Below are 19263 nucleotides of genomic sequence, written 5' to 3' on the forward strand. Positions count from 1 at the left end.
AGAAAGTGAGAACGGATCACTATAAAAACTGTGGTGTTAAAACTGACACCAATTGGTGTTAATAGAGGACCACATCCTGAGGTGTTAAAATTACACCCATAAGATTGAACATAACACCAAAGAGTGTAAATGTAACAACCAAAGGTGTTGTAATAACACCTACAGGTGTAAAACTAACACCACCAATTTAACACAGGTGTAAAATAACTGGTGTGGTCCTCTATGTACACCGGTTAACACCACAGTTTTTGCTGTGATGAAGGTAGTTCTTAAGGACAACCCAGAGTCAATGATCATGATGATGGGAGACTCATTTCGTACCCTTTTCATTAAAACATCACTCTCCGAACTCCGCCTACAGCAAACAGGACCGTTTCACTCGAGTGGAATATTTCTCCATAATTCCCTTTTCCTGTAGTAATGTGAGCATCCAACCAGGTCTGTTAATGATTTTATATTTGTGTAAGTCTCCGGGGGGGGGGGCACTCGACCAAAAATGTGGTAGGGGTGTGCCGCATGCGAGACAAAAAACGGGGGCCTTGGAGCGGGCTTATTGGAAAAAGGAGGGTCATCGGAACGGGCTTCGGAACTACAAATGTTTGTGAAAAAATTCGATATTTTACATTCGTTTGTTTTGTAAATACAATGTTATGCGTATTGATTTGTGTATGTATATCTTTTATGACATAAAGCAATTGAAATAAATCTGAATCTGCAATAAGCAAATTCTGTTCTTGATAATATAAATCTGTGAAAATGAATTTCTGAAATGAATGTAATAAATTGATTATCTTTCCTTGAAATTTATGATTGTTGTCTAATGTTGTTCAAACTCTCACACTTTTGCTCCTCTTTGATTAATGTGTTTCTTTGATCAAAACTTTTTCGTTTTGCTGGAAAAGCTATTGTTGCTTAAGTAAATTTCAGTTTATTGCGAAAAAAGGAATACCAGCCGGCAGTCACATTTCTCTGAATGACTCTCTCTGATCAGCCACCTCCTTTAATCAAAGCTTCCTACTCTCATCCACCACTTTCTTCTTCCATGTCTTCTATAGTCACCCCCTACCCCTCTAACCATCCTCCCTCAACCCAACCCTCCTACTCTCATCCACCACTTGCTTCTTCCATGTCTTCTTTAGTCACCCCTACCCCTCTAACCATCTTCCTCCCTCAACCCAACCCTCCTACTCTCCTCCACCACTTGCTTCTTCCATGTCTTCTTTAGTCACCCCTTCCCCTCTAACCATCTTCCTCCCTCAACTCAACCCTCCTACTCTCCTCCACCACTTGCTTCTTCCATGTCTTCTTCAGTCACCCCCTACCCCTCTAACCATTCTCCTCCCTCAACCCAACCCTCCTACTCTCATCCACCACTTGCTTCTTCCATGTCTTCTTCAGTCACCCCTACCCCTCTAACCATCCTCCTCCCTCAACCCAACCCTCCTACTCTCATCCACCACTTGCTTCTTCCATGTCTTCTTTAGTCACCCCTACCCCTCTAACCATTCTCCTCCCTCAACACAACCCTCCTACTCTCCTCCACCACTTGCTTCTTCCATGTCTTCTTCAGTCACCCCTACCCCTCTAACCATCTTCCTCCCTCAACTCAACCCTCCTACTCTCCTCCACCACTTGCTTCTTCCGTCTTCTTTAGTCACCCCTTCCCCTCTAACCATCTTCCTCCCTCAACACAACCCTCCTACTCTCCTCCACCACTTGCTTCTTCCATGTCTTCTTTAGTCACCCCTACCCCTCTAACCATTCTCCTCCCTCAACCCAACCCTCCTACTCTCCTCGACCACTTGCTTCTTCCATGTCTTCTACGGTCACCCCTACCCCTCTAACCATTCTCCTCCCTCAACCCAACCCTCCTACTCTCATCCACCACTTGCTTCTTCCATGTCTTCTTTAGTCACCCCTACCCCTCTAACCATTCTCCTCCCTCAACACAACCCTCCTACTCTCCTCCACCACTTGCTTCTTCCATGTCTTCTTTAGTCACCCCTACCCCTCTAACCATTCTCCTCCCTCAACCCAACCCTCCTACTCTCATCCACCACTTGCTTCTTCCATGTCTTCTTTAGTCACCCCTTCCCCTCTAACCATCCTCCTCCCTCAACCCAACCCTCCTACTCTCATCCACCACTTGCTTCTTCCATGTCTTCTTTAGTCACCTCCTAACCATCCTCCCTCAACTCAACCCTCTTACTCTCCATCACTTGCTTCTTCCATGTCTTCTTTAGTCACCCCTACCCCTCTAACCATCTTCCTCCCTCAACTCAACCCTCCTACTCTCATCCACCACTTGCTTCTTCCATGTCTTCTTCAGTCACCCCTACCCCTCTAACCACCTTCCTCCCTCAACCCAATCCTGCTACTGATTCCTACATCCCCCTTCAAACTTTGTTTAAAGATGTAACATTCCCTCCTCAAAATACCTATACCAATCAATCCACCGTTTATTCTCAAATCCTTTGTCAAATGTAAATCAGAAGGCCAAAACAAAACACATTATTTCAAACGAGTTTGACATCACATTTTCTTGTTCTTTATTTTTTTTCTCCAATTGACTACACAAATGTGATTACAAAGTATGAATGAGACACATAATTCATGAAAATCGTGGAAAACTTGAGAAGCAAAAAACTGGATAAGATCATGAAAGCAAATGATTAGTTTCACAATGAAGTCTAAATTCTTTTTAAGGTAACTTGGTTGAAGCTTTTGGAAGTTAATCTATATTAATAGACAACGTAGAGGTTATTAAATCCATTATTTACTGATATCTTTTTAAGATTACAATAGAGTGATTAGATTGTGGCAAGTGCAATCTTCTGTGGACCTCAACAATCCTAGAATTGGCAGGTGGGTGAAAGAACACCCTTCACATTTTCGCACATTGCAGGTGCCCAAAAGCGCCCCTAGCAGTGCACATAAATGCATTGTGTAAGGGCGTTTCTGCACTGATGTGTTGTGCAAAAATGTCCTGCTAAGGGCCTTCTTGACCTGCCACAACAAAATGAAGTTTAACACCTACACAATATCATATCAGACCTTTGGGAATTGAGTTGACCATACTAAATTTCCCTCAATTGTCATGAGCCAGTGTCCCTGACCAATATTACAAAGAATGTGGCTGACATATTTTCAATGACAGTAATAATGTTTACAGTGAACATACAGTAGAATTCTGACTTCAAACAATTAATAGATTTTACCATTGCATGATAGGAAGAGTGTCGTTAAAGATTGACAGAACACAATTTACTAATTCATTGTGATTGTATTAATAGAAAAATTACATACATTGCCCCAATAAACCTTAAAGGTCAAGTCCACCCCAGAAAAATGTTAATACACAAAAGAAATAGTGAGTGGATGACATCATCAGTCTCCTCATTTGTGAAATTTAGCGAAATTTTAAAATGTCATTACTTTCTCATTTTACATCCGATTTTGATCAAATTTTCCATTATGCTTGTTGGATTTTTCTCTTTATTATTCAAATCAACTATTTTTGAGAGGTGGACTTGTCCTTTAAACACATCTGAAAGTGAACAGGAATGCAATGTAGGCAATGACATAAGTAATTCAAATCTTGACTAGGGGAGCTTTTCATGATGCAAATAATCAGTGATATTCAATGACTAACTTGCTCTGAGCCAATCAGATGCAAGGATTTCCGTAGCTTATAACAGTTGACATTGAGAAACCACCGACTTTTTGTTTTATGAAATGCTCCCCATATCATATTTTCGATATATTTCAAGCAATCAAAGGGGAAATCAAGAAAGACTTTCTGTTTTCTGATTTGGGATCGATGTTAGTGTCAGGAAGGGGCAATAACCTTAATAAATATTCTTAAATCTTACACAAAGAGTTTATTGATGTTACATTTAAGTTTTATAAAAGTTACTTATGCAAATGTCGAGAAGGTTGAATTTGTGTACATTATATAAGTCATGGATTTCTGACCAAATTCAATTGGTAATATATTAATGACCAGTGATAAGAGTTCCTCTTTAACTGAAAATAAATGCGAGCCTCTTTATAACTACATGGAAAGAATACTCAAATTAAAATTATCAAATATCAAACCTAAATTATTATGATCAAGATTGTTTCTATATATATTACTCCAAGATAATTTGCTTTCTAGACCAAATTCAATCCACATTATGATTTCATGTAGTCTGATCACACAATTGCAAACGTTTTCATTTCCACAACGAGCATAAATATCAAATATAGAATTGACAAAGTTGGACAAAACTTGTCCTTTCTTCCTGATTTCATGTGACGATCAACAAAATAGACTTTTTTTTTCTCCAAAGAAATATGAAACAGAAAAACAAACTGAAAAGAAAAATAACCACATATGCGATAGAGAGAATCAACAAAACTAAGTCACTGAGAAAATGTATTCTGTATAAATATTTACAAGGATATCCCTTAATTTCTGTATGTACAGCACGCCATACGGAGAGCAATCAGTATACACACATTGCAATTCATTTCGGCTCTCCGTATCATCCAATACAAAATAAGTTACAATGCATTATTATTATTTGAAAAATGGTCTGTATCGGACACATTGAGCACAAAATATAGGCCATCTATTTACGTTTGCGTCATTTACAACAAGGATAATTTACTTTGGAATGGTTGAATCATATCGATAAGATATCCGTTTTCATTCCTTACAATGTACAAAGATAATGCTCCACTTCTCCAACTGTACACAAAAACGGAGTGAGCATACAAAATTGTGTACAATCAACCAAGTTTCAAAAGGCTGTATGTTACATCATGTTCAAATACATCATATAGCAAGTTCACATTCGCTCAAATCGGAAAATGGATTCACAGAAACTTTACAAAATACCTTCCATAAACCTCTCTTTTCGCATTCCTTTACACTTTTTTTTTCATGAATTCTAAGGCCAAAGGTTTTATGTATAGAATTTATCTAATGAGAAAGCCACATAAGTCACAATATTCATTCTGGGCAGATTCTCCCTTTGGAGTTCATTTTTATTCTGCTGAACTCCCTGAACCTTCTCCCACCCCACCCCACCCATCCTCTGTTTCCACCCCTACCCCTCCCTTCCCTCCCCTCTCCTTTCCCCATCCCTTTTCCTCCTGCTTGGCATTACTTATTATACAATATCACAATGATGATAATGATGATATTTCAATGACAGCTCCTATCTTCAACATAACTTCTATCTTGGTGGACTTGGCATTTATTCATCCATTCATATCAATAAAAGACAATTCTTGTATATTCTGCTAGAATCGACATTCTTAAGAGCTAAAAAAATGATAATCCCAGCCTTCCCAATTTCTACAGTGGCCAAACGGAAAGCCATTCGTATCCAGTAACCTCACCATGAGCATGACCAATGTAGCGCCAATTTGATTGAGGTGCAGCAACGATTCTTATCAAAATTTACCAAGGTAATTTATCTATCTCATTCATCTACTGCAATTTTGTTGATACAAAAAGACCCTACTTCCCTTTCGTATCGACTTCCAACAAGCGGATATTAAAAGTGTAACAGGCATTGAATTATATTTGAATTTTAAGAAAAAGTGACAATGCAACTTTCTTATTTCAGAAAATAAAAAGATATGGGACAAACATTGTCCAATTGGAAAATACAAAATCATAATAGCAATCACTTCTTTTTCAACACCAAACTTTTTTTCTCGTAATCATAAACTTTAGTATAATTAGATTAATAAAATTTCCTCTTTTTTTGTAGAAAAAATGACAAAATGTCTCATATTTAAATTCATTCTAATCAATCCAAATCAATGCTGCCAAACTTTAACAATCTAATAAATCAAAATAAATCTCCTCCTTAAATTTCTGCAATTAATGACGATCAAAATATAAAATATACAACTCAATCTCAAATCAAAATCTCAATCACTTATCTCTACACAAAAGTTCTTTTAAGGAACATAATTTAAAACCAAAGCACTTTATAATCAACAAGCATATCTATTGCAATATCTTCATTCTCGAGTCAATGTTTCGGATCCTGTTACACAAAAAACACTGTTACTGCAAGCCATCCAATTGTAGTTACCATGGTAACATAGCTCAACAGCCAATCAAAATGAAGATACCATAATAAATTTAATGCAAAATGGTCCGGACATAAAACATGCCTGATTTCCTTATCACAAAAATGAAGACTTGTACAAATCATTAGCTTTCGGAAAGCAGTGAAAACTAGGCCTGGGAAAATGGTGTCTTGGCTAGCCCAAGTACCGGCAATAATTCAACCAAGATAAGAACCAGGTGATCCCTATACAAAGCCAAAGAATGTTGTAGTAGAACGCTACCCAAATGTGGCAAAAAATAGGAATTCATTCATTTTACTGACCAAGATAACTAGTTCTCAGTCCTATCTGTGGGGCATATAATTTTGCAGATATAAACACCAAACCCCCCCCACACCACCAAGACCAAGAACAAACAAGGTGGTTCGAGATCACCCCACAACCTTGTCAAAGTAGCGGATGTTCTTGATATAGCACCATATCATACCTATCAAAGACCCGACAAATGCAGACGCCTTCATATCTTCTACATGCACTAACTCTCAAGTGAGAGAGAAACCGCTCTAGAATCCCTATCAATGACCTGTAGTTTTACATCCTATCCTAGGGTTACATGATCTTAAACATCGCATTGATTACAGAAAAACACTCACCCCACCCCTTCGCAACATTGACATGACAGCTGAGAGAATACAAAGTTAGACCAGCTAGACTGCTGATTAGAGACACCTTCGTTTCTCCTTCCCAACCAACTATTTTACAAGTCCTGGGCCAACCAGGGGACCTTAACAGCTTCACATCCTAATCTGGGGTCTTATAATCTTACAACAAATGTTACAGAAAAAAAAAACACCCACACCCCTTCCCCCTCAACATAGCCTGAGAGAACACCAAGTCAGTCCAGCTGGAGTAGTGATTAAGACACCTTCATTTCTATTTACCCTATTAACTCTTATAGCGGTCTTAGGCCGACCAGGGGACCTACAGCTTCATATCTTAATCTAAGGTCATATGATCACCAAGCAATCATCAATGTTTCTCACAGCTCTTCTCATATTCTGTTAAAGAACCAACTCTTTATCCTAGCAATCACCCAAATACAAGGCGTCTTTGAGAACCAGTGATGGTCAACTCAGAGACCAGAGGGCCTATGGAGCTTAACATCCTATCCGAGGGTCATTTGATCCTAACCTAAACACTAAACATAAATGTCCCTCCTCACACCCCCTTCCATATTCTCAAAGAGGAACATCCGTTCATCCTAACAATCTCCCAAATGCAAGGCATATTAGAGAACCCATGATGGTTACCTTAGCAACCACAGGACCTATGGAGCTTAACTTCCTATCCTAGGGTCATTTGTCCTTAACTAAACATGTTCCTCATCCCTCCTCCCGGATTCTATAAGAGGACCGCCCATTCATCCTAGCAATCACTCAAATCGAGGAAGGCTAAAAACTCTTTGAGAACCTTTAAAGGTTAACTTCAAGGTTCCCTCTTCTTTCTCTCTCCCTCTCCCTCTATTTATACCTTAGGAGGAAGGAGGGGGATTTGGTTCATAAAGCAAGACCATATCTGGGGTTACTGGAAGACCAATTAGTAGTGACATACTCCTCTTTGGAGATAGCGTTCATTCTGGAGCTGCTTTGGTGTGCGTGTGTGTCATCTAGAAGCATTCCAAAACCTCAATCACTTTGGATATACTTTTGCTACCAGTGTTTCCAGCAGCATTCTGAAGATTGGAAAAAGAAAATTTAAGACAGAATTAACATACAACTGTCTTTTTTGAAGGGTTGCCTCTATCTATGCGATCCCAATGTCCAACTCAAATTCAGAAACGATAAAGGAATACTCCTAATTCAAACAAATATCATATTTACACATGTATTTACAGATTTTAAAAGACTTTAGGCAGGGCTCGTCAACCAGTCACTTTGGTAGATGTTGGGTGCAGGGTCAGTCAAAATATTTTTAATATTGACAAAGGGATTCTAAATAACTTTAAAATCACATCAAATCAATATAAAATCAACGTTCACACGGGTCTATCATCGTCAATGCAATGTGATTGTGTTAGAAAACAAACTTCTGTATGAAATTGGATATAGGCACTGGTGAAAAAAACCATGTGATTAAAATTATTACCAGTAATTGCTTTAGTTTTTGGTACTTCTACTCTCTTGTATTTTTCTCATTCAAATTCTGTGCCATAGGCAAAATATAAGGATGAGTGTGGGCCCAGGGGTGTGAGTGGTCACCAATAAAAAGATCTGAAAAAAAGCTGAAGAGTGCTGAAAAAAGTCTGAAATAGAAAGAGCTCCCATATATTTTGTACAGAAGGAAGCCAAAATAAGCTGAAATTAAGCTGAAAATAAAAACAAAAAAAATCTGAAATCGGCTAAAAATCTGAACTCTCACACCCCTGTGTGGGCCTCAAAAGAGTCAAAGAAGTTGAAGTTGGGCTTTGAGATTAAAAAAGAAAAAGAAAAAATATCCTGAGAAAAACTGGCTTAGGATGACCCTATAGCTCCAGCATATTTATCATAATTTGACATGTACTCACCGTTAATTCAATGAAAGACAAGAATTTCTTCAGCATGTCCACCATACACGTGAAGTCCCCATCAGGAAGGCAGTCCCGTACACTCGCAACATTCAACTAATATCAAGATAAAGAGAGACAAGGTATCTAATTAGTGAAGTAGGTTTCTTCTTTCATGAACATCATCTATGAGTACAAATCAAAGTCAGATATTTGGCCAAAGTTTGGCATAGCAATTGCACAGCCTATCTATGGACCTTGCATTGACGTCAACGCGATGCCATCTTAGAGGTCAGTGCCAATGCCTTACATGCGATCTGTAGCTGGCACACCTCTGACGTTTGCACATGAGATTATGATATCAGATGCATAACGCTTATTTGCAGCCATCAGAGGCCCACTTAAAGACATAAATGGAAACCTAGATTTTGCTTGGCTGGGTATAGCTACTTCACTTGTTTATCTTTCCTATAACTACTTACATTGTTTTCTCGTAACAAACATCCGAGTAAGAGGGCGGTGTAGGAAGCAACTATACTATCTTCCATGTGTTTCCCTGCTGAATGGAGGGCTGTATAATCAAAAAGAAAAATGAGAAAATATTCCACTCATGATTGGGAGTCCTTTTCAAGATTAAAAACATGCTAAAGAAGCTGTGAAATCTCCATTCTAACACTCCATGTTCACAAGAATGAGAGTTAATATTCATTTTATGTGAATTACCTTCAAGGTTTACTTTCTCAATTCAACAGCTAGCAAGAAGCATTTAGATAGTGACAGAAAGATAATACATGTTCAAGTGATACCAGAGCTGCCAACCTGAACAAGAACATTTCAGTATTTTTAAGGCTGAAAATCAGTATTTTGGTGAGGAAATTAGTATTTTCACAGGAATACCATAGGATAACACATAAACTGAAACTTAAGAAATCAGTATTTTGCATGAAACCATCAGTATTCCTCTCTATTTTCAGTACTAAATACGGAAAATCAGTACTACTTGGCAGCTCTGTGATACATCTAAGGTTCTATGACCCATATTGTCCAATAAAATAGATAAGAAAACTTCTCTGGAAAGGGATTCAAAGCAAACTCTGAATTTTAATATACACTTGATATGGGACATATAAGGATCAATTCGGTGGATTCACAAAATCGGTTGCAGCAGAATTCGCAAAGCCTCATGAGAAAAAGGTCGACATCCATTGCGCGCGCTAGTACTTAAGTGTATGGATGCATGCGATTATTCAGTGCTGGCCGACACGCCTCGACCGGCTTGAATAATTATGCCTTTTAATAGAGTCTAGGAAGTGGGAGAGAAATTCCTTTGCGAAATTAGACCGTTTTCGGTGAATTCTTCATCCACTTTTGCAATATGGTTGTAATATTTGAAGCATCACAGTCACGTTGTGCAATACACTAGCACTGTGCGATGCTTGCACGTGTGCACGATGTCGACCCCGAATTAAGAAATTTGGCCTGTTCGCTGCAACCGATAAATGGCGCACAATATTTTGAATCCACTGCTAACATGGATTAGCAAACAAGAGAAAAAAAGCAAAGATGATATGCCAATGGTTGAGGTCTAGTGAGATTAAAGTTTAGAGATTAATTTAAAATGAAAAGTGTTACCTTTTCTGACAGATGACTTGATCTCCTCTTCTGTCGGCTGGGGGCCATTCTGATCACCCTTCCCAGAATCCCTCTCTATCGTTATCCAGTCCAATGGGTCGCTATGGGCAACAGACCACTCCTCTGGCTCCTCCCCCATCATTTCTTCCTCTGACTGGCTCTCTGCCTTGAGCGCAGCCTGCTGTCGTTGTAGGAATAGCTAAGGATGACAAACACATGGGGAATAAAGTAGTGAATATCAAACACCTCCTATTCAGCATTGTGTAATTTGTCATACCTCACAATTATTAAAACATATCTTATAATAATAATTAATTATACTTGCTTGAATAGCACTTGACACTTATTTTATCAGTATCTAAGTGCTCTACAGCATAAATAGGTTTCCAGCTTTTCAAAATAAAATTCCCTGATGAAATTTAAAAAATTCCCTGATAATCATTTAAACCCATTCCCAGTTTTACATGCTTTCTAAGTTGTTGCAGTGAATTACATGTATTTTCAGTATAAAAAAACAATAAATGTAAATCTAATCAGTACCACCATAACCAGTCATTCAATGGATCGGGTATGGTTTTATGCTGGAAAATCCCTAAACATGTCCCTAATTTTTAGATACTGGCCTCAAACATGGGTCCATGGCGCCCATTTTTAGATACTGGCCATTAACATGGGTCTATATTCTCCTCCAATTTTGGGTGATAACCTCTTTTTTTAAGATCCCTAATAATGGGTACCTTTTTAGCCAAAATGACCCATAAATATGGGTATGGGTTTTGAACCTCAGCTGCACACACCCATCCAAACCAAATCTAAGAACACCCCACCCGGGGTACTACACGAGGTTGTGGTTGCTTTAGGACTACTGACTGAATGACGGATAGTGTGAAGATTACTGCGAGGGTTTTTACACTGCAAGGGGTTTTCCAATCTCACCTGAACCAAGGCTTCCAGTGAAGTGACCACCTCAGCTTCCGACCCGCCCTCTTCTGATGATGAATTCTCTTGACTGCTTTGGCTTTGGGAATCAAACGATCTTTGGGTTTTCATCGAGATGAGTTTCCTGGTGTTTGCGGGGCTGTGTTCAACCAGGTTTATCAGCAGACCAAGACTCTGTCAAGAAACAGTCAACATGAAATGGGATGATCAGACTGTAATAAGTGCTATAAGAGCTTTGAGAGCTCAATACCACAAAAATTATATCAATATTAAGTTTTTATAGCACTTATTACAGTCTATTTCTAAGTGCTTTACAATTACAATTGCTTGAAATTATAAGTAACCATTACTAAAGTGTTGAAATAGCCAATACACATGTTTATTAGATGTCCACAAGACTGGCACTGATCTTGTGAAACCAACCCCTTGAGTAGTTGCATCAGGCAAAGGAATGTTTGTGATTCAGTTCGATTGAATAGCATAATTGACTAAGCCCTCAATATTGATATATGTTCAAATATTCTGAGCTTGGCTTTAATCTAAAATCTCGTCAAAAATTTGTCTGTAACTATGGATAGCCAATTGTGAAACAAATCTCTAACAGTATAGATTCAATTCAACTGCACATTTGGTTCTCGAGTCATACATAAATCTCAAGAATGACAAAAAATAAGTTTCTTCACCATTAAAGCATGAGGAAACATAAGAACAAACAATCCTGCAATAGCAAAGTTTTGCTGTTGGGGACATTAGCACTGATTACTGTGTCAATATTAAAAAAAAAATAAACAATCTGACAAACTTGAGACATTTTCAGATTCCCAAAGTTTTAGCACAGATTTCGACCATGGCCTAAATTGAAGTGGGCTTTAGAATACAGACGTATGGACTTAACTCACCAGAACTAATACATCAAATCGTTGATCCTTGCAGATGTATTGAGGCATCTGTAAGACACATTGTAAAGTGGTTGACATAAGACCTTCTTGCTCTCCTACCTTCATACTACCCCATTCTGAAATCAATACAAACGTAAAAACAATTAAAAGGTATAAAAACATAAGAGGACCCACTACTGTGAGTTGTGGTGTGTACCTGTAATCCTAGCTAATTGTACCTTATAGATATGATCCTGATAGCAAGTCAATCTTACAAAGAATTGTGATTGATCAAATCAACCTTAACATTAAAGAGGCCGGGGGGGGTTGAATCAACCCCCCTCAACATTTTCTGCGATCATTCCACCGCGCAAAATCTTTTGACCGCACCACTCCCAGAGTTTATACTTTTAAATCTCGCGCATCTTTTTTTTAGACCAAATTTACAACGCCCGGGTATGCGGTTCTGAAATTACGCAACATTTCGTAAGTGCATGTCAGACCAAAAATTGTTACAAGATTTTGTGTACAAAGTCAATACAAATTGAGTTTTCTCATCGTATTCATAAAGATATGATTATTTTTATTTTTAAACAGCTGAAATCAATTGATTTTACCATAATTATGCTTCAAAAAGGTTGTGCAATAAATCTGGTGAAAAAAAACAGAAAAACAAAAGGTTGAAAAACAAAGAAATACAGAAGTTGTTGTTGTTATTTTGAATAGGCAAACTAGTCAGTTTTGACTATTGTTGCCTTGTAAATTTACTTTCGTTTTTTTCAAAAAAAAACCAAGAATAATTTCATAAGAAATTCATAAAACAATAAAATACATAAGAAATTGATTTCCAAACCCTTTTTTTTCAATTGTGATTGTTAAGAATACTATAAAGAATATTTTTACCAAAAAATTAGCATTCTAGGAGCTTTATTTAGTGAATTAGAGCAAAAAGTATGATTTATGCATAAATCAGCATGATCAATTCATATAAAATAAAATCTCATTATTTTGGAAAATTTTACGATACAGCCTTGTAGATTACATCGCACACTACCAGCGTGCAAATTTTTGCGGCGCTCGCGCAATCGGCGGCCGAGATCCGGGGGGGGGGTGAATCAACCCCCGGCCACAGAACAGCCAAAAAAGCCCAGCCTAGTTAGGGTTAACAATGGAAATCCCTTCAATCTCGTAATTTTTCGTAATAGACAACATGTACAAAATCTCTGTGGAAATAAAAGCTAACCGCTTGAATGTAGATGAAAGCAGTCGAATCTCACTCACCGTTATCATGTGATATATTGAGTAATAATCTGAGTTTGCAAGAAGTCTCACTCACCGTTATCATGTGATATATTAAGTAATAATCTGAGCGTTGCTAGCAATCCCTGATGTAAGATAGCATGTAAGCCATAGCTATCTAATTTCTTGATGACATGAACCTCTGGCTCTCCACATAACTCAAGCTGGTTCTCACACATTCGTAATGCCCTGTTCAGAGTGATATAATACAGAGATTAATAACATCAATTTGGAGCAAATAGGTAAACAAATGACTCAACAAATTGTAGATTGTGGATCTCTGGTAAAACAAATCATTCAAGATAATGAATTTCACACCTTTGCATTGCTTTATGATTATGATTTTAAAAGCAAACTGATTATAATGATAGTGAGTGATATTGTTCAGGATCAATATATATATACATAGATCAAATTTATGTGCACTCCTTCATGTCCAATGTTATTTATATTAACATCTTATAGTTCTTTTAATTAGTAATTCATGTTAATTTCAATTCATTATGACATAATCAATTATGATAAAATCGATTATAATCTATCTACGTATCACTCTATTAATTATCATATCTATTATTTGTCCTTTTTTATACACATTTTACTTCTTTTTTTAAATTTTACTTAGATTTGATGGAAATATGAATGAAAAGAAATGACTTACTTTCCAACAGCCTTGACTAACCCACATCCCTTGAGTTCTAGAAGATACTGTTGATTCTCATTATTCATGAAGGTCACATTCTCCAGGACACGAAGACATCTATTCATAGTCTTAAACAGGACTAGATTCTCTCCCTCCATACGACCAGTTACAGGACTCAAGCTCAGAGCAGCTGATATCACTATCATGGGAAATAAATATTAAAGTTTATAGGTTGTAATAAAAGGTGTACATGGATCTATTCATAGTCTTAAACAGGACAAGGTTCTCACTTTCCTATGACCAGTTACAGGACTCAAGCTCAGAGCAGCTGATATCACTATCAAGGCAATCAAATATTAATGTTTTAGGTTGAAATAGAAGGTGTGCAACTATTCATAGTCTTAATCAGGACTAGTTTCTCTCATTTCATATGACCAGTTAAGGACTCAAGCTCAGAGCAGCTAATATTACTATCAAGGCAATCAAATATTAAAGTATTTAGGATGAAAAAGAACAAACGGAAAATAAAAGGTGTCAGCATAACTGCCAACATTTCAAATACATTTTTCAAATAACATCAGCAAATTAGCTGAAAATCCTACTCCAGAAAAAAATGGCCATACAGCCTTGTAAATTACATCGCACATTACCATTTTGCAATTTTTCTGTTATACTCACGTAATCGGCAGCAAAGAAGATGCACCCCCCTCCCCCTGCCAGAAAACGACCAAGAAAGTCTGACCTGGTAAGAGCTGAACCATTGCAAGGCTTACCATAGCCATGAAAGGTTTGAATCGATTACAATGAAATATTAACCTGTTTGTGCTATGTGCTCCAGTCCTCCAGCTAACCTAAGTTCCTCCTTGAACCATTCTCCAGCTCGTTTTGATGTTAATGATAATAGAGATTCCATGGCAAGATGACCATTCTGTTAAAAACAAAAGAAGAAGAAAAAATGAATATGATTTAAATTCAAAGAGAACACATGGAAAAGTTTATATTTCACCCCGGCTCAGATAGGGTGATGTTAAGAACTTAGACACCTTTTTATTAAGAGCAAGGAAAATGTTATCATCATCATCACCATTATCACCATCAGCATCATCACCATCATCATCATCACCAACTTCATCACAATCACCATCGTCATCACCATCACTGTCAGAAGCAGCGTCTTCATCATCATCATAACCGTTGTCATCACAATCACCATCATTACCGTCAGCAGCATCTTCATCATCATTATATTTATCATTACATTCATCATCAAAATTATCAATTTCAATGCTTTAAAAGATTTTCAGTTATTAATTCATGCTCATATTTAAGTAGCATAAGTTCATTCCTAACTTTTCAAGGGTTCATCAGTTAATCAATTTCCATTTAAAAATATCACACTCTTACGTAAAGACTGATTGAACTCATCCTTCTACAATTCCTACACCCAGTCTTCTTTATAATTTTCAAAGATAACTTTTGGCTCTCTTGTCAAAATTGACCTACATGTATATGTTGTAGATGGCTGCCACTTCTTTTCAATTGAAGACAATGAATAAAGTCAATCAGTTACTTGGGTAGAACTTACCGAGAGGTCACTGGTCTCGATGTCACCCAGGGAGTTGCTAGCTTTAGGAAGCTCTGTAAAGACTGCCCACAGCTTCTCCTGGACCTTCTTATACTCAGCCTGTTGACTGGGATCCAACTGTTGGATCCGATGTGCCGTGTCTTTACTCAGGAGACGGACCAGGAGCCACAGACTGTCACGGTCCAGGTCCATGTTTAGACGGTCCCGGCTCAACATGTACATAAGACCCGCCGTGCAGAGTCCAAGACACTGTTACGTGGGTAATGAAGAAATGATATTAGAAATCTAACCAATCCAGAGTTATATATCTACAGGGTAAACTAGAATTCAGTTTGAAATTTCATTACATAGAAAAGACTGCTACAAACGGTTGCATAAGAGACACAGGAACGACCTGTATGTTTATTACGACTGCAAAGAAAATGGACTACTTCTATTACAATCAAACCTTAAGCTGTTGTATTGATCAATAATTTTGAGAGAATATCTTTTTAAAATTAACATCAATTGTTACCATATCAAAACAGATCTATATTTCTTAACTTCTGACAGAGTTCAATTGAATTAAACATTGTGAAATAGCCAAAAATTACTAAAATGGGGAATATAGAAAATCTCAAACAAACATGAACACACATTGATAAATATATTTATTTTGTCTGAAAAGAATCTGTCTACAGTAACAATCCAAGGATTATTTGCTTATCACTATCCAACACATTTATTTTACCAGAATGATTTGTCAAATACACAAACATTTATCAATACCACAAGGGTAATCATATACTCACTGGATCTTGGGCAGCATCTTGTAGTTTTCCAAAAACCTTAGCAATGGTCCCATGAGCTCTCATGTGCATTCTGAATTGAGGTACTGAACACTTTTCTACGAAACCCATCGTACTAAACGATCAAAACACAAACAAGATAAGTTCATTTAACATGGAAGATGACTAAAATAATGAAGAAATTCAGCAACAAAACAATATGTACTAGTTATACATGACATGCATTTGACTATTTTTTTTATCAGTGTGTTGGTTGATATTTTTCAGATTACAAAGACAAACAAGTGGAATACCTCTGGCGGTCTCACCTGCATCATGTGATTAAATATAGCAGCAGTGCTGACTTTGAAAACTACTATGAAATAATCATTCACAAAAAACACCATTCATATAATGATACAATACTATGTTCATTGACATTTGACCTTGATCATGTGCCCTAAAACTTGTCAGTGATACTTGATTACCCCTATATCCACATTTTATACACTATCTATAAACTTTGAAAGTTACATGTATGACAGCAATCTAAAAGTCTCACTCTGCTATGCAGGTGAGACAAACATTATTGGTTGTTCATTATGGTCTTTAGTGAAGGCATCTGATGAAAATCCATCAAAGAATATAAGACTAGAGTTGTAATTTGTTATGTTCTTCATTTGTGACAGCATATGCCAGCAGCTCCCCCACCTTAACAAATTTAGCTCTAACTTTCTATTTTTAGTAAAACAAACTTATCGTTAGGGTGAACTCCCCCTTTAGATCAGATTTTTAACCCCCAAAATGAACTCTTATCAAGGTAATCATAAAAAATATCATAGAACTGCCTCGGTCATGGAGATTAATAAAAAAATATTTAAAAACTTGTATCTTATCAAACATGAATTGGTGTTAATCTCACCTGAGACAGCGGGTTCCAACATTCTCTGTGCCCTTCAGACCGTCCATAAGGTACTCGATGTCATCCGCATATTGCTGACTCTCTCCCGACTCTTGACAGTCTGAAGCTCCCTTTACATGACGTACAACGGTATAGAGCTGTTCAAACAAAAGGGAGCAGCAAAAAATATTTTGATATTCAGTTGACATCTATGATAATCTTGTGTCATCACAGCCAGTTGTCATTGATTTTAATTTCACAATTGATTTCAATTTGTAAACAAATTTTCTGCATTACTCCTATGTGTTTAAGATCGCATGCTCCATCTGTAATGAAAATCATAAGTCACTTTGCATCATGAAACTAGTTCAAGCATAAGTGAGGACGCAACCATTCTTTGGGAAGCAATCTTGAGTACGCTACTCCACACACCATGTGTAGAATGTCTTCGCTGCGATTTCGAATTCTGCACGAAACATGTGACCCCACTGAGAGCGTTCCTGTAGCTATAAGAACGCTTTACATGAAGTGGTTTGAAAACAACTTTTGGGTGATCAGATGGGAATGCTAGGAAAGCGATATTCTAACTAGTTTCATAAACTTGTTGAAGGGAAATCTGGGTCCCGTAACACAATTTAGGCTAACGATTAATCGTACACTTGATTTTTATGATTGATTGTACATGGTAGTCTATGGAATCAATTGTAGAAAAATGTTCTGCGATCATTGCTAAGCTTGGTGTTACGGGCTCCAGTTCAAGAAAGTATACTGAGAATCGCGTCATATAAAACAGTGGTCTTGTCCTTAAAATATTGAAATAGAAGGCCTGAGGACACATGAATTTAACAAAAATCTAAATCAAATAATGATTTTCTCCCTCGTTTTGCATTTGAGGGCAGTAAGTATAGAGTGGTTGACTTTCTTTGCGTAAACTGGTTGCCTGGGCCCTGTTGTACAAAGAGTTACGATTGATCCGATCAATCGTAACTCTATGGAGATCCATCAGTGTCATAATTTTTTCTATGAAAAATTTGCACAATGTCCTTTTTATGCAAAGAGAAGCACAGTGAATTTTCAAGAAAACAATGAATGCATGAATATACATCACAGCTAGAAAATATTTTGAACAAACATGCATAATAGATGTTGACGTTGCTGGCCGTCCATACAATGTAGTTGCGATTGATTGGATCAATCGTAACACTTTGTACAACAGGGTCCTGGTCAACCCACCCCTAAGCATGCCATCATAATTTTTCTTGATACAAGACAAATACATGAAATCTTTCACAAAAACAGAAAGGAACGAACCTTCTTGTCGCCCTTTTTGCATTTGAGGGACGTGACTACGGAGTGGTTGACCTTCTTGGGGTAGACTGTCTGCTTGGTTAGCCCACTAGCCCTCTGTTTACCATCGCTCCTAAATGGGGCAGGTTTTGATGGGAGAGGCCCTTGGCTGGCTGAGGAAGTGGGAGCACTAAACTCATCCTGGAGAAAAAGTAAATAGAGAGATAAAGATTCCTTAATTCATCAGTTACGAGGTTAAAAATTGCATCTATAGAATTATCCTGTATGCACACATTGTGTTCCTTGTAAAAAGGTTGTGTAACTAAAATACCTTCATACCTTCAAGGTGCAAATTGCAAAACAAGAGATAATTTACACAATTGATTCATAGCTTTGGCTACATAGAACATAGATTAGATTATATTTCCAGCACTGGGTGAAGATTCTTAAAAGCATTTTTATAGATTTCAATTTTTCAACAGTGCGGGCATTAGACAGCGTTTTACCAGGCACCTACAGAAGAATGCATAATAAGGCAGCCTTTGTTAACAGAGGACATTGCAGGTATTATAAAGTATGAGCTGAAGAAAATGAAGGAATACAAAATGCCATCATTTATCCATTACCGGTGTTCAATTTTGTAAAAAGATTTAACTCAATGATATGAAATGGCAAATATTTGTTGGGAAATTGAAAATCCATGATTTCAGTGTTT

The 19263-nt window shown here is 37.3% G+C and overlaps 1 protein-coding gene across 1 annotated transcript in view; it reads right to left on the reverse strand.

Moving 5' to 3' along the window:
• Positions 1–5137: 5137 nt before the first annotated feature.
• LOC121431585 (wings apart-like protein homolog) overlaps positions 5138–19263 on the reverse strand; it is a 35255-nt gene continuing 21129 nt past the window's right edge. Inside the window, exons 4-16 of the mRNA XM_041629132.1 lie at positions 18573–18749; positions 17283–17419; positions 16385–16496; positions 15594–15842; positions 14825–14936; positions 14027–14207; positions 13403–13554; positions 12088–12203; positions 11186–11362; positions 10250–10448; positions 9100–9188; positions 8639–8734; positions 5138–7807 (exon numbers count right to left, since the gene is read on the reverse strand). Coding sequence (XP_041485066.1) covers positions 7742–7807; positions 8639–8734; positions 9100–9188; positions 10250–10448; positions 11186–11362; positions 12088–12203; positions 13403–13554; positions 14027–14207; positions 14825–14936; positions 15594–15842; positions 16385–16496; positions 17283–17419; positions 18573–18749 — 1863 coding nt within the window. The 3' untranslated portion in view covers positions 5138–7741. The remainder of the gene's footprint in view (positions 7808–8638; positions 8735–9099; positions 9189–10249; positions 10449–11185; positions 11363–12087; positions 12204–13402; positions 13555–14026; positions 14208–14824; positions 14937–15593; positions 15843–16384; positions 16497–17282; positions 17420–18572; positions 18750–19263) is intronic.

The sequence above is a fragment of the Lytechinus variegatus genome, chromosome 18 (genome assembly GCF_018143015.1).
Source record: "Lytechinus variegatus isolate NC3 chromosome 18, Lvar_3.0, whole genome shotgun sequence".
NCBI classification, from domain to species: Eukaryota; Metazoa; Echinodermata; class Echinoidea; order Temnopleuroida; family Toxopneustidae; genus Lytechinus; species Lytechinus variegatus.